The 14,426-nt window shown below is 38.3% G+C and overlaps 1 protein-coding gene across 4 annotated transcripts in view; it reads left to right on the top strand.

Annotated features, from left to right (window-relative positions):
- The window catches only part of LOC117400529 (transcriptional activator GLI3-like), a 122,461-nt gene that overhangs the window by 94,191 nt on the left and 13,844 nt on the right, over positions 1 to 14,426 (top strand). For all 4 annotated transcript variants that reach the window (XM_059023069.1, XM_034000629.3, XM_059023070.1 and 1 more), the window contains 3 exons: positions 4,802 to 5,018; positions 5,805 to 5,918; positions 7,333 to 7,473. In XM_059023069.1, coding sequence (XP_058879052.1) covers positions 4,802 to 5,018; positions 5,805 to 5,918; positions 7,333 to 7,473 — 472 coding nt within the window. The remainder of the gene's footprint in view (positions 1 to 4,801; positions 5,019 to 5,804; positions 5,919 to 7,332; positions 7,474 to 14,426) is intronic.

The raw sequence follows: 14,426 nt of genomic DNA, 5'->3' as shown, positions 1-14,426 counted from the left end.
GTTCTTTGAAAAATCAACATGTTTTAAGTGAATAAGTGAGTGTAATTAAAAGTATTCTAATGTCAGCCACATTATGTTGACTCAGCTGAAATTGTGTATCTCCAAAAAACATAATTAAAAAATCCATATGCAGCAGTCACACAGACTGAGTGAAAGGTTTAGGTTTCTGCCATTTTTATGTCAACCCTGATAAATGTCACTTCAGAATCCAGTATAGGTTATGGTTAGGTCACTTTGCGTAATTTCGTGTGCATGAATACACTCTTAACATATTCATGCCCAAACGCAAGTCTAGTGTTTAAAGTAATGTCTGCCTTGTCGAGCACCAAACAGAACAAGAAACAGCTTGAATCTATGACCTGTCTCACAGGATGGGGGAAATGTAGTTTATATGTTAAGACAAACACTGTATTGGTTTAGTTTCCATTTAAAATGTTTAAGGAAAGCAAATCAATCTGCAAGGCTTTTCTATGTATTTTAGATCACAGCTGGTAACCAAAGATTCCAAAGATATTCGGAGAAGGACTAAACACACAATAGACTTTCTTGATTGAGCTAGCATTTTAAAATTAGTTAGACCCTATAATTATTGATGCCGTGTTTGTGTATTTTTAAATCCTGGTTTGAATTAATTAAAGAAAAGGGGGGAAAAAAGCACTAAAACAATTTGATACACATATTGGTCTTTTCAGTTGAATAGGTGGTTAATCTAAATACTGCCACTGTTTGATAAAAAAACAAACACACGACTGTACGAGATGCTGGTTTTCATAACATTGGTTCATAAAGGGTCCCATTTTAACGATCTGAGCTGTAAAGCAGGGCAGCAGTGTGGAGTAGTGGTTAGGGCTCTGGACTCTTGACTGGAGGGTTGTGGGTTCGATCCCAGGTGGGGGACACTGCTGCTGTACCCTTGAGCAAGGTACTTTACCTAGATTGCTCCAGTAAAAACCCAACTGTATAAATGGGTAATTGTATGTAAAAAAAAAAAAAGTAATTGTATGTAAAAAATAATGTGATATCTTGTAACAATTGTAAGTCGCCCTGGATAAGGGTGTCTGCTAAGAATATAAATAATAATAATAATAATAAAGAATACTTCGATAAGCCATGGCTTTGAAAATCAAGGGAATTTAAGACTTCTATATTTAAGTGCAGCTTTTAGCATCATGGCTTAAAAAGCATTACCTTTATTGCACACCAGGATAAGCATATAAACCTTATAGTAATACATAGTAATACACAAGGCAAATAGCTGTGCATATGTGTCTAGAATATAATTCAACAGAGTAGAAGTGCAATGGAAGAGGAATAAGAAGAAAGAGAAAAAAAGGAAGTATTGGCTCATTGTGTTTTGTGATGAATGACCAGTACGTTGAAGAATAAATTGAACAAACTGGCATAGAGCTCAGTGAACATGAAATCTGCTATTAGGGGAAAGCGTGTGAACACATTTTCGAGCCAGATATGCATCTTCTGATTAATGTCCTATCAATCATTGGCAGCAGCTACCTAAACTGGACTGCTGCGTAATAATTCATGGTGACTGAGAGGAGTGCAGGCAGCAAACTAGCAGGCTGTATTAACGGACTGCTTTGCATGCTTCTTTTAGCGATGAACCGGTGCGTTTACAAAATCTGTCTTTAATTCAGCATGTAGGCTACAAAGCAATTTCTGTCAGCTTAGTTCATTATCAAAAAATAATACGAAGAACTGATCAAATAGTTCACAAGCCCAGTGAAAACAGTTATATGTGACACAAAGCACACACATAAATTAGTTTCATGTTTGTATGTTGATTCTTAACATCAGGCTTGCCTGTATGTTATTAGCTGAGACATGCAACGTGAATTCAACTTTTAAACAGTGTAGCATTTGGCAAGATTAGTTTCCGAAAAATATAAACAGAATATTGTATGCTTAGTTAATGCAGGTGCCAAAAACAAATACAATGTAGGGTATTAAAAAGGAAACTGTTTAAGGTCAAAGTCTGCATATAAGCTTTGTTTGGAAAATATAAACACAGGGAAATAAATGTCAAAGTTATTCAAATATATATACAATTGTGTTCTTTTTTTCCTTTTTTTTTATTGTTTAGCTCACCCCATTTAATAACGTTTTCATATACAGGTATTACCAAAAACATGATGACCAGCTTCTTTTTAAAATTCATTTGTTTGTTGTCTATCATGTTACCTTTACTGTTTATTTTCATACATAATACAAACATAATGATATTACTTTTTTGTATTTCTATTTTTTTTGTGTGAAATTATTTTAATAACTATTAAAAAACACCACTTAGTTTAAATGTGTTATTATAAGAAGAACATAAGGTTACAAACTAGAGGCCATTCAGCCCATCTAGCTTGTTTGGTTGTTAGTAGCTTATTGATCCCAGAATCTCATCAAGCAGCTTCTTGAAGGATCCCAGGGTGTCAGCTTCAACAACATTACTGGGGAGTTGGTTCCAGACTCCCACAATTCTTTGCGTAAAAAAGTGCCTCCTGCCCCTTTATCTAATCTCCATTTGTGACCCTTGGTCTTTGTTTCTTTTTTCACATTGAAAAAGTCCCCTGGGTCAACATTGTCAATACCTTTTAGAATTGTGAATGCTTGAATCAGATTGGCGCTTTGTTCAAGACTGAGTAGATTCAGGGGCTCCCGAGTGGTGTATCCGGTAAAGGCGTTCTGCGTGGAGCGCAGGATGCGTCCTATAGCCTGGAGGTCACCGGTTCGCGTCCAGGCTATTCCACTGCCGACCGTGGATGAGAGCTCTCAAGGGGCGGCGCACAATTGGCCGAGCGTTGCACAGGCGGGGAGGGCTTAGGTCAGCCAGAGTGTCCTCTGCTCACCGCGCACCAGTGACCCCTGTAGACTGGCCGGGCACCTGCAGGCTTGCCTGTAAGCTGCCCAGAGCAGTGCTGCGTTGTCCTCTGACGCTGTAGCTCTGAGGTGGCTGCATGGTGGGCCTGCAGAGTGAAAAAAAGCAGTCGGCTGACGGCACACGTTTCGGAAAACAGTGTTTGTTCGTCTTTTCGCCGCTCCCGAGTCAGCGTGGGGGTGGTAGCGGTGAGCTGAGCCTAAAATAATACAATTGGCTATTTCAAATTGGGAAAAATTGGGTAAAAATCAATTGGCGACTACTAAATTATAAAAAAAGGCTAAAAGATTCAATTATTTTAGCCTGTCTGTATATGACATGCCTTTTAAACCAGGAATAATTCTGGTCGCTCTTCTTTGCACTTTTTCTAGAGCAGCAATATCCTTTATGTAGCGAGGTGACCAGAACTGAACACAATATTCTAGATGAGGTCTTATGTTGTATCCTAAATGGATATAAGAACATAAGAACATAAGAAAGTTTACAAACGAGAGGAGGCCATTCGGCCCATCTTGCTCGTTTGGTTGTTAGTAGCTTATTGATCCCAGAATCTCATCAAGCAGCTTCTTGAAGGATCCCAGGGTGTCAGCTTCAACAACAGTACTGGGGAGTTGGTTCCAGACCCTCACAATTCTCTGTGTAAAAAAGTGCCTCCTATTTTCTGTTCTGTTATATCCTAAATGCTATAAGCAAGTAGTCATCTTAAAACTATTGGTTTTTTTTAAAAAACACATCCAGAATCAAGCAGTGATTTAAATGGATTATGTCACCTAATTATTCATCAGTACCTCAGACTGCTGTACAAAGAAACCAATGTGTAAGTTCAGCAAAAAGTACTCTAGTTAAATACAAAAAAAAAAAACTTGGCTCCATTACTGTAGCTTGGCAGTGCCCATTGACAGCAAGCTGCACTTCTCTTCTACTCTCACAATAGTCGAGGAATACACAGTGGAGTAATGGAGTGATGACAGGTATTAGCATATATAATGTTCTTTAATAGACATTTAATGTAATTTAATTGGAGGCAGGAGACTTGTCTTCCCTTTGGAATATGTCATCTATTAAAACTCATTGATCACTGATCGAGGCAGTTGCAGAGGGGAGGGGAGAGATGGGGGTTAATCCATCAATTTACTTTAACTAAACAGTCCTGATGGAAGTTCTATAGGTGACACCCTGGATGGACTGAGCTTGCAATCTTTACAAACAAATGAGTGATATGACAAGCATAGAGCCCAAAACACATTTAACCAATTGATTTTCTATCCTCTGGTAATAAGATCTGGAGACATATGGAACAACTTAGCCTGCGTCAGGTTTAAATAAATTGCTTCATGTGCTGGAAGAAGTATATAGAACTCGCTCGTACAGCCACATTCAACTTTTGTTTTTGATAAACTGTGAATGCTGCCTTTTTTGATGTTTTCAACTGTTGTATCGGTAGTTGTGTGTTTTTACATCTTAAATAGATATGCCTGCTTTCAAGCTAATTTTGAAGGTGTTGAATTTTTTTAATTCGATTTTTATTTGTAAACTGATAAGCTTTAAACCTGTTTATCATTATTGTAACTTTTCTCTGTGTCTTAGTTCTTGATGAACTGCAGAAATCAAGCATGCGTTTGAATGATCATTTTCTTAAAGGGGTAAAACCTTCTGTTTTAAATTTTAAAAAGTAATATGACACTACAAGGGATGTTAAAAAAGTTTAGAATATTTACTTAACATTTAACCATTGTAAAAGGGATTACGTAGTGTTGATATAATATTTATTCAAAGTCTCTTCCATATAAACAAACATTGCTGTGTATAAACTAATACAAAGATCAGCAGAAAAAAGACGAAAAATCTGTGAGAATGTCTTTCTGCTAATGAGAAGGAAGCCATACTGATCTTAGTTATTGTTCACTCCTGTTCTAGCCCTGCTCTGAGCTTTGCCTACCCACCTACCCCAGTGGCCCTCCAGCAGATGCATCAGCAGTTAATGAGCCGTCAGCCAAGCATAGGCTCTGCCTTCGGACACAGCCCTCCCCTCATCCATCCTGCTCCGACTTTTGCCACCCAAAGGCCCATCCCCGGTATCCCAAATGTCCTGAGCTCAGCACAAGTCAACACAGGGCCTTCCGAGTCCACACAGGTGAGAAGTAACAACATCTTCCAAACAGCTTGTTAACACAGTATGGCACAGTTATGTGATGCAATTAATCACGGGAGTCAATGGGAAACAGGAATAGAGTAACCTCCAGAAGTATTAATCTGGTTCACAGCGCAGGATGTTAAACACATATTGCTTAGTGTCCATGACATGTTTTATATGACATATTTGGAACCTAATAAATGCTTTTTATTTCAAAGCTTTTTATTTGTGGTGACAGTTTTGGCATCAGTCACTTTATTGGCCGTGTCCATTCATTTCCAATGGAGGCCTTAAGGTTTCAGAGTTAATAGCACAATAGAACATCTTTCTTTAAAACCCATTAAGATTCATTCCAAGACATTTCCAAGCAGTTCCATTTCAGCCCCTTATGGTTCAGTTAGCAGTACAACAGACACAAACTACTCATTGTTTTTAAAATACTTTAAATTTGTTTATAGAAAAAATGTTACAAGAAAATGGTGTTAGTACTAATCCTAATCCTCATCTGGATTCTGTTATACCAGTCTTTCTTATTCCTGTGCTACTTTTCAATCTTCTTCTTTTTTTACACTCGTTTACAGTACAATGGCCACCCCCAGATATTTCTGTTTATAAGTGTCCATGTTTTTATTTTAAATATTTTGCCACTTTCCCTTATAAATACAGCGCCTTAGAGGATCTAAAACCTGCTTGGTTACAGAACAACACAATCTTGTTAAACTGAGAAAAAAAGCCTTATCCTTTCCACCCACCCTGAATCGCCTAACAAAGTCTTTCTTTGAGCAGAACAAGCCCACCAGTGAGTCAGCAGTGAGCAGTACGGGAGACCCAATGCACAACAAGCGCTCCAAGATCAAACCAGGTGAAGATCCTTCCAGCCCAGGTGCAGGAAGCATGCAGGTATGGCATCCAGAATTCAATTAATCAGCCCCTGTCTCCCCCTTTTTTCGCCCAGAGCCGACACACTAAATCTATAGAATATTTATTGATAACATACTCCCAAAGACCCAAGGTACACACATTGCATCAAACACAGAGCTATGGGACCAATTACAGAATGTAATGCAAACTATTTTGCCCTCCTTTGTTTTGGCTTTGCTTTGCACTCAAAAAGATAAATATGGTGATTTAAGAACAGTAGAAAGCCAGCAGGCAGTGTGGCAGTTTTCATATAGCTTGTTTAATGTGTAAGTGTGTGTGTGTGTTTATAGATTGTTAAGGAATCTGCAGCCACATTCTTGTGAATGAATCTTTCCACTCAGTAAATACCTCCAAGTCATGCTTTTAGGACCTTTAAAGTGAAGCAGTATGGCAGCATAATGTAAAACATGTTTTGGAAAGGCTGTGAACATCTTACTTTCAAAAGGACAGGCAGGAGGGATTTGATTTAGCAGCCTTAGCGATCACGCACACTGTGGCTGTGTACCAGGGGAAATATTTACGTTTGTAATGCTGTTCTGTAAACCAGACCTGCTCCTCATTCAACAATGGAATAAAATGGAATCGGTCACTTCAAACACGAATCGTACCACTGTGCCTGAGAAATGTGAAAATATGTTATTATGTACAGCTGTAAGGAGGTCAGATTTCCTCACTAAATGCCATACCCTTTTGGCCCCTTAAACATTTTAAGTTGACAGTGAAATATACCTTCAGTAATGAAACAACCTACAGACAGGGATTCTTAACATACATAGCATACAACAGAACATATATCAGGTTTGATGTAGAATAAGGATTTGCTTTACAATTCATGCACTCATGTTTTAGAAAGGGGGGTCTGAAACACCTATTAAATCTAATTGACATTTCGCAATAGTCTTATACTGTCCTATACACCATCTAGACATCCCGTCACTGTAGGCAATTAAGGAGGTCAGCTGCAGTTGTACAGAAATGTAAACACGATTCCAAACAACCACTCTGTTTTACATTGCATTGCCAGAGGTAATGTTTCATTCTGAGGTAAAACTTCAGTGTTAAGAGTTTGATTCTGGTGTGAGAGCTATATTTAAACATTAAGGTGGTAGAAGCACTGTAACTGGGAACCAGGAGAGTACTTTCAACTTTTGACTGGTTAACAACTTGTTGTATCCTTCACCTACTTGTAGAACTATAAAAAAATAACACATTATAATTTGGTGTGGAATTTATATTAGAAGCATGTTACGTACTTTACATTTAAACCGATCATTCAGTCACTTTATTTTAAGCAGTAGTACAGTGTATCATATTTGACAGAGGCCACCTTTTTAATGCTAACTGTCCAAATATATTTTTCCTTTTTTCCACCCCACTCCATTTCTTCTGTTAGGAACAGCCTGAAGGAATGACCTTGGTAAAGGAAGAGGAAGACAAGGATGAAAGCAAGCAAGAGCCTGAGGTGGTATACGAGACAAACTGCCATTGGGAAGGCTGTTCCCGAGAGTTTGACACACAGGAACAGTTAGTCCATGTAAGTTATCGACATTCAGAAAACTATGTGACCTTTTTTCACGAGAGGGTAGGCACTCTGACACCCAGGGAGTTGCGACTCCTAGCTCAAAGCTTTATTAGAGAGACTTTGCTTTGTTTCTGGGAAAATAACCAGGACTCACCAGAGCTAAGAGTAATGGACATAAAGTGCAGATAATAAAAGCAATTAACCCATTCTGTGCTCTTGATCAGAAGATAGGGAACGTTAATGAGGAATTTTGACAAGTTTTAAATCAGACCTTGAATGGTAACTCCTGTGCAGCCCTGCTATTTACTGTTATGCAGCTGTAGACAGCTGTTCATTTAAGTGGACATGCTTTTTGGAAACTAGCATTGATATTTATAATTATTTGTGCCATTTTATATTTGAAATGCTTTAAAACAAATAAAGTTTAATGAAATGAAAAGAAACAATCAAAACTGAATTAAATTGCAGTTACATTAAAATTAGAAAGTTATGTCAGATATGTTGTTTTTTGATTGCAACTATATATACATATATACAGTACTGTGCAAAAGTTTTAGGCAGGTGTGAAAAAATGCTGTAAAGTAAGAATGCTTTCAAAAATAGACATGTTAATAGATTCTATTTATCAATTAACTAAATGCAAAGTGAGTGAACAGAAGAAAAATCTAAATCAAATCCATATTTGGTGTGACCACCCTTTGCCTTCAAAACAGCATCAATTCTTCTAGGTACACTTGCACAAAGTCAGGGATTTTGTAGGCATGTAGTCAGGTGTATGATTAAACAATTATACCAAACAGGTGCTAATGATCATCAATTCAATATGTAGGTTGAAACACAATCATTAACTGAAACAGAAACAGCTGTGTAGGAGGAATAAAACTGGGTGAGGAACAGCCAAACTCAGCTAACAAGGTGAGGTTGCTGAAGACAGTTTACTGTCAAAAGTCATACACCGTGGCAAGACTGAGCACAGCAACAAGACACAAGGTAGTTATACTGCATCAGCAAGGTCTCTCCCAGGCAGAAATTTCAAGGCAGACAGGGGTTTCCAGATGTGCTGTCCAAGCTCTTTTGAAGAAGCACAAAGAAACGGGCAACGTTGAGGACCGTAGACGCAGTGGTCGGCCAAGGAAACTTACTGCAGCAGATGAAAGACACATCATGCTTACTTCCCTTCGCAATCGGAAGATGTCCAGCAGTGCCATCAGCTCAGAATTGGCAGAAAACAGTGGGACCCTGGTACACCCATCTACTGTCCGGAGAAGTCTGGTCAGAAGTGGCCTTTATGGAAGACTTGCGGCCAAAAAGCCATACCTCCGACATGGAAACAAGGCCAAGCGACTCAACTATGCACGAAAACACAGGAACTGGGGTGCAGAAAAATGGCAGCAGGTGCTCAGGACTGATGAGTCAAAATTTGAAATATTTGGCTGTAGCAGAAGGCAGTTTGTTCGCCGAAGGGCTGGAGAACGGTACACGAATGAGTGTCTGCAGGCAACAGTGAAGCATGGTGGAGGTTCCTTGCAAGTTTGGGGCTGCATTTCTGCAAATGGAGTTGGGGATTTGGTCAGAATTAATGGTCTCCTCAATGCTGAGAAGTACAGGCAGATACTTATCCATCATGCAATACCATCAGGGAGGCATCTGATTGGCCCCAGATTTATTCTGCAGCATGACAACGACCCCAAACATACAGCGAAAGTCATTAAGAACTATCTTCAGCGTAAAGAAGAACAAGGAGTCCTGGAAGTGATGGTATGGCCACCACAGAGCCCTGATCTCAACATCATCGAGTCTGTCTGGGATTACATGAAGAGAGAGAAGCAACTGAGGCTGCCTAAATCCACAGAAGAACTGTGGTTAGTTCTCCAAGATGTTTGGGCCAACCTACCTGACGAGTTCCTTCAAAAACTGTGTGCAAGTGTACCTAGAAGAATTGATGCTGTTTTGAAGGCAAAGGGTGGTCACACCAAATATTGATTTGGTGTAGATTTTTCTTCTGTTCACTCACTTTGCATTTTGTTAATTGATAAATATAAACTATTAACATGTCTATTTTTGAAAGCATTCTTACTTTACAGCATTTTTTCACACCTGCCTAAAACTTTTGCACAGTACTGTAGATATATATCCTTAAACTTAATCTGCAATTAATTTGGACTATCGCAAAAGCATGGTACCATACTGACATAAATCACATGAAAGGCAGAGCACAGGTAGTAATATATACAGCTTTCATCCAGTCCATCCTTATAATGCTGCATATCCTTGCTCCCCCCTTCTTTTTTCCTTACGTTTAATAGAAAGATTCACTGCTCTTCATGGTTGTCTGTCTACTGTCTGACAGTACCAGCTGCTAGCTAAAGTAACCCCTATCTATAATTGATATCCTTGCCATGGAATAGGTTGCTGACTGCATTTGAAGGGCTTTGCTGCTGAAAGGTTTAAAATCTTGACAACTTCTGCCCTTGTTCTGGTTCACTCATTGAGCCGCTGCTCAGTCGGAATTCCACTGTAGTTTGAACTTCAGTGCACGGAGCCTCCATGTGTTTTACATTAGCCAAGTCTTATACATTGAGAGCAGAATTAGGTCTGTTGCTATGCCAGATAGGTTTTTTTTTTATTTCTTACAAGAAGTACAGTTGATAGCAGAGCACAGTTTAAAAAGAAGTTCCACAATCTCTTCTATAAAAAATATGCCAGACTTTAATTATTATTATTATAATTATTATGATTATTATTATTATTATTATTTATTTATTTATTTTATTTTTTTACAGCTGAAGCTGATAACAATGCTTCTAAAGTGTTTTATTTAATTTGTATGACAATAAAAATAAAAAGCTTACATATTTATAGTAAAGTGTAAAATTAATACTTATATGTTGCTCAAGCTATCATTTAAAAATGCCTCCCTCCCTCTCAAATCTGCTGTGCTTCTGTTCAAAATACAGGTTTCTCTGACCGTGGTGTGATTTTTATCATCTTCATAAACGCTTTGGTTTAGGCGATAAGATAACAATCATATCAGCCTGATTTAACTTGCTTATCATCTGTGTACAGTCAGTGAGTCGAGCTAATGTGGTTTTCCAAGCCTGCTTTTTTATGTTGGATTCTTGGCTTTTTTTTCTTAAGTTCTTTTTTTCATAAAAGGAGTCGCATGAACCACTTAAGACGGGGTTTGGTTTCAACATTTTTTTTTAAAAAGGGTGTTATTGATGTACAGTATTGGTTCAAACACTGCAGAGGCCATAGGTACAGCTGATATTAGGTCTTCATGCCATACCAGCGCATCACCCCCATTGCGGCTAAGATGCTGCCGTTCTTGGAGGGAGATAAAGTAGTCAGATTTAAATAAAACAAAGCTCTAGCTGTATTCCTCCCTTGTGTTCTGCCGAGATAAACTTCAGCAGAGTCTGAGAGCTGCCCCATATTTTGCTTCTGGCAGGGGTGCTTTAATTGGTAAAATGCAGATTCTTTTTTGATCAGTAGAAGAATTATTTCTGTTATCTGTCTGTATCTTATTTCAAGATGAAAAGGCTTCGCTGAATTACAGATGCCATATTTTTGGGGGGGGGGTTGTACAAAGCACATCGGCGATTGACATCTCAAAAGACATGATTTATTAGCCTGTAATTGATAAAGCTAAGTGGTAGCTTGGGTCCCACAGATTTGTGAAATTGCTTAATACTTAACGCGTTTCTGACACTACAATGCATATCCAGGACTTCTTTCAAATTAACTTTCAAAAAAACAAAGAAAAAGAAAAAAATGTGTGCTTTTATTTTTTATGTCTCCTTATGGGAAGTCCTGATAATTGTGGTATCACGTGACTGTGTGTTTGTAACAATAAGCCTTTTCCAGCCATCATATAATGTAGCTGCTAAATCCGTCTTGGTGGTGCTTTCACAGTTGTTGGCACATAAGCTGGCAGGGTGAAGATTAATAACCATCCCCTGCACTATCTAGCTGTTTGTCGATTCTTAGGGAAAAGACCTGTCTGCTCAGCATGGAAATTATTGATTAAATAAAAATTGCTATTAGATCATGATGTGATCCATAATCACAAACAATAGTGGACATTCCACTTTCGGAGCTTGAACCATGCATCAAGCTTTCTTCCACAGTCATTTATATCAGTTGACACTCCCAGTCGTTAGGTTTATGCCTTGTATACACACAGTCTGTGAGGAATTTGAACATGCTAGGGCATGGTAGGATATGAGGGGATTCCCAAATAAAACGCTTTTGTATTGCAAAGAACTTTCGACCCAAGATCAGGCAGCTGCTATAGGAAAAGAAAAGGGCAACAATAGAGGTTGGTGGTCGCATTTGGTTACAAAGGGTTGTTACAGCCTTAAACTTTTAGCATGTTCGCTTTGTCAGCTAGAGAGTATGGTAGTTTAGAGTGAGCGTCATGTCTGTTTAGTAATGTTAATACCTAAAAGATTGAAGCTGTTAACTGTATTGGTGTTGAGAGTCTTGATCCATTGTCTATACAGACAAAACAAAAGTTTTGATAAAAGTCTGGGTCTCAAAGTCCAGTTGTGCTTTCTTACATTTTGAAAGTGGATTTTGTTAAGAACAATTTATTTTGGTTCCAGTTTGTTCACTTTTGGACAAGCACATGGAAGCAGGGCATAAAGGCTGTATCAAGATTTCTAGAAATTAACCTTAGCACTGCCATATTGTGTTCAACATATAGCAACATTTCCATAATATTATGTCATATTTACAAACTATTTGATCTGATATGGCATACCCTTAGATTATACTACTAGGGTGCTTTGTTTTAGTTCACTTTTGATAATGTGTTCTAGTATTTTATTTAGAAAACACAGTGTTCTATATCATTGCCTATTGTGTTTCAAACCTGTAATAGCCAGTGCTGGTGTTGCATGTATTAAAACACTACATTTTAAATGATAGTTTCAATTTAATAATCATACCCTCTTAGTTAGAACTCTGATGGCTTCAAACTGACTAGAGGTTTCAGGTACTACTGATTGAGAGCTCCAAACGTTCTTCAGCTGTAGCATGAGCCAGTTTCCATTCCACCTCTTCCTTTATGCCCTTTAATTTCATTTTCACAAGTAAACATTGTGTGTCCCTCAAGAGTCAGTATTTATGACAGCATTGAATTAGTTATGAATGACAACTTCCTGTGCTACACATTGAATGCAAAATGCAAGAGAGACTGACAGAATTGGTTTGTGTTATAAATGATTGCAGAGAAGTTGAGTCCTAGATGAGTTTTTCACTCTTTCCCTTGTGTCCTTGGGGCAGATCCCTTTCTCCTCAGTCAGGAATGCAGTAATGCAGGTTTCCCCCTCTTCAGGATATTATGTCTGTCTCTCTGTGTTTAAATTGCCTCAGAAGGCACTTCTGAAAGAAGAACAGTATTTTCTTTGTAAAAGGGCCAGATGTTGACTTATCCCCAGAGGATTCTCTGTCTCTGCGTATTTTTGTTTTCATACCAGTCAGTGTTTAACCCATATCAGTCAGTGGTTGGACTCTGTAAAACTTTTACAACAAATGGCCCCTCAAAGTCTCTAGTCGCTGATTTAAGCTGTGGCATTTGCAATGCTTTGCCTAAACAACTTTGCCTTTTAAATCTCCCAATAGAAACTGCTGCAGTTGTATATCTGTCACCAGTCCTCCTGCAGGGGTGAATACAAAATGTAATGGGACAAGTTTTCTTTGAAATCCTATCAAATGTTAACATTGAGACTATGGTGCATCTGACAAATTTGCACTTATTACTCACATAGAACTCCTGTTCTGTGTCAGTGTAATGCAAGAATGGACCCCGTGCTTGAAAGATATACTGTATAATCTCTTTGATTTCCCCTCTGTAAATAACCAGAACCTGTTGTGAAAACAGAATAAGTGTGAAAGTCTGTCTTCGCACAGACAATTTAGCTATATGTTTACAAACCCTTTGTAGGTCTTGTACTGACCTCAGATTAAATAACCACCATAAACCCTTCCCACTGAATTGTAACCCCACTTCCAGGCAGGTACATAGTCAAAAAGCACTGGGAGCCAATTAACTACTGGCTTCCTGGGGGAGGGGGAAACTCCCTATAAAGGTCTGATTACACTGGGAGCGGTAGCAGAAAGCGTTAAGCGGTAAACCGTGCAGTTTTTCATATTACACTGGCGGCGGGAAATTTATGTAAATTTATTAACACATGTTAATGTTGAGAAAAAAATGAATAATTGATGAAGGATGTCAAAAAATAAAGATTAAATATATTTGTGTAAGCTATATTTGTGTATGTGTCTTTATTTAAAAAAAAAAAAAAAACATGCAGCGTTTCACCTGTGTAGCATTCTCCAGTGACCATTATATTTATATTAATAAGCGTTATATTTCTCTCACTGTACATAGTGCAAATAACGTCATTCAACAGCACTTCAGTTGATTGGTCTAGATGGAGATTTGCCACGTGGTATTATCAAAAAATCGCTCTGGTTTCTATCCTGTGCGGTTTTCTGCCGTGCCGCTTTTCCGTTCCGTGCTCAGTGTAATTGCACCCATTCAAAACAATAGATTCTGTTTCTTTTGCTGCAGGGTTTACTGCTTTCTGCTACCACTCCCAGTGTAATCAGACCTTAACTCTTCACACAGCTGGACTCGCTGCCCAGAATAAGCCATTAGCTGAAACGTTTGCCTGCTTGGCTTTGTTTCTTATTGTTTCACCTATCAAAGATGGATATGGGAAATGCAAAAAGCGTTCAAAAGCATGTTTTTCTCAGTAAAGGTGTGGAGGGTTCAAAAATAAGTGAGGAGAAAACACTGTTGTTTATCCTGGTAGATTTGATTACATGTTTAAATCCATACCGTAATGTTTTGTCTTCATTTGTAGTAATAGTCAACTGATATACACGATTAATGGGGATATTGTGAATCTTTGTTATTATTATTATTATTATTTATTTCTTAGGAGACGCCCTTA

The sequence above is a fragment of the Acipenser ruthenus genome, chromosome 4, assembly GCF_902713425.1.
Source record: "Acipenser ruthenus chromosome 4, fAciRut3.2 maternal haplotype, whole genome shotgun sequence".
Classification (NCBI taxonomy): Eukaryota; Metazoa; Chordata; class Actinopteri; order Acipenseriformes; family Acipenseridae; genus Acipenser; species Acipenser ruthenus.
Note: the sequence above shows the minus strand (reverse complement) of the source record. Positions and strands in the feature narration are given on the sequence as shown.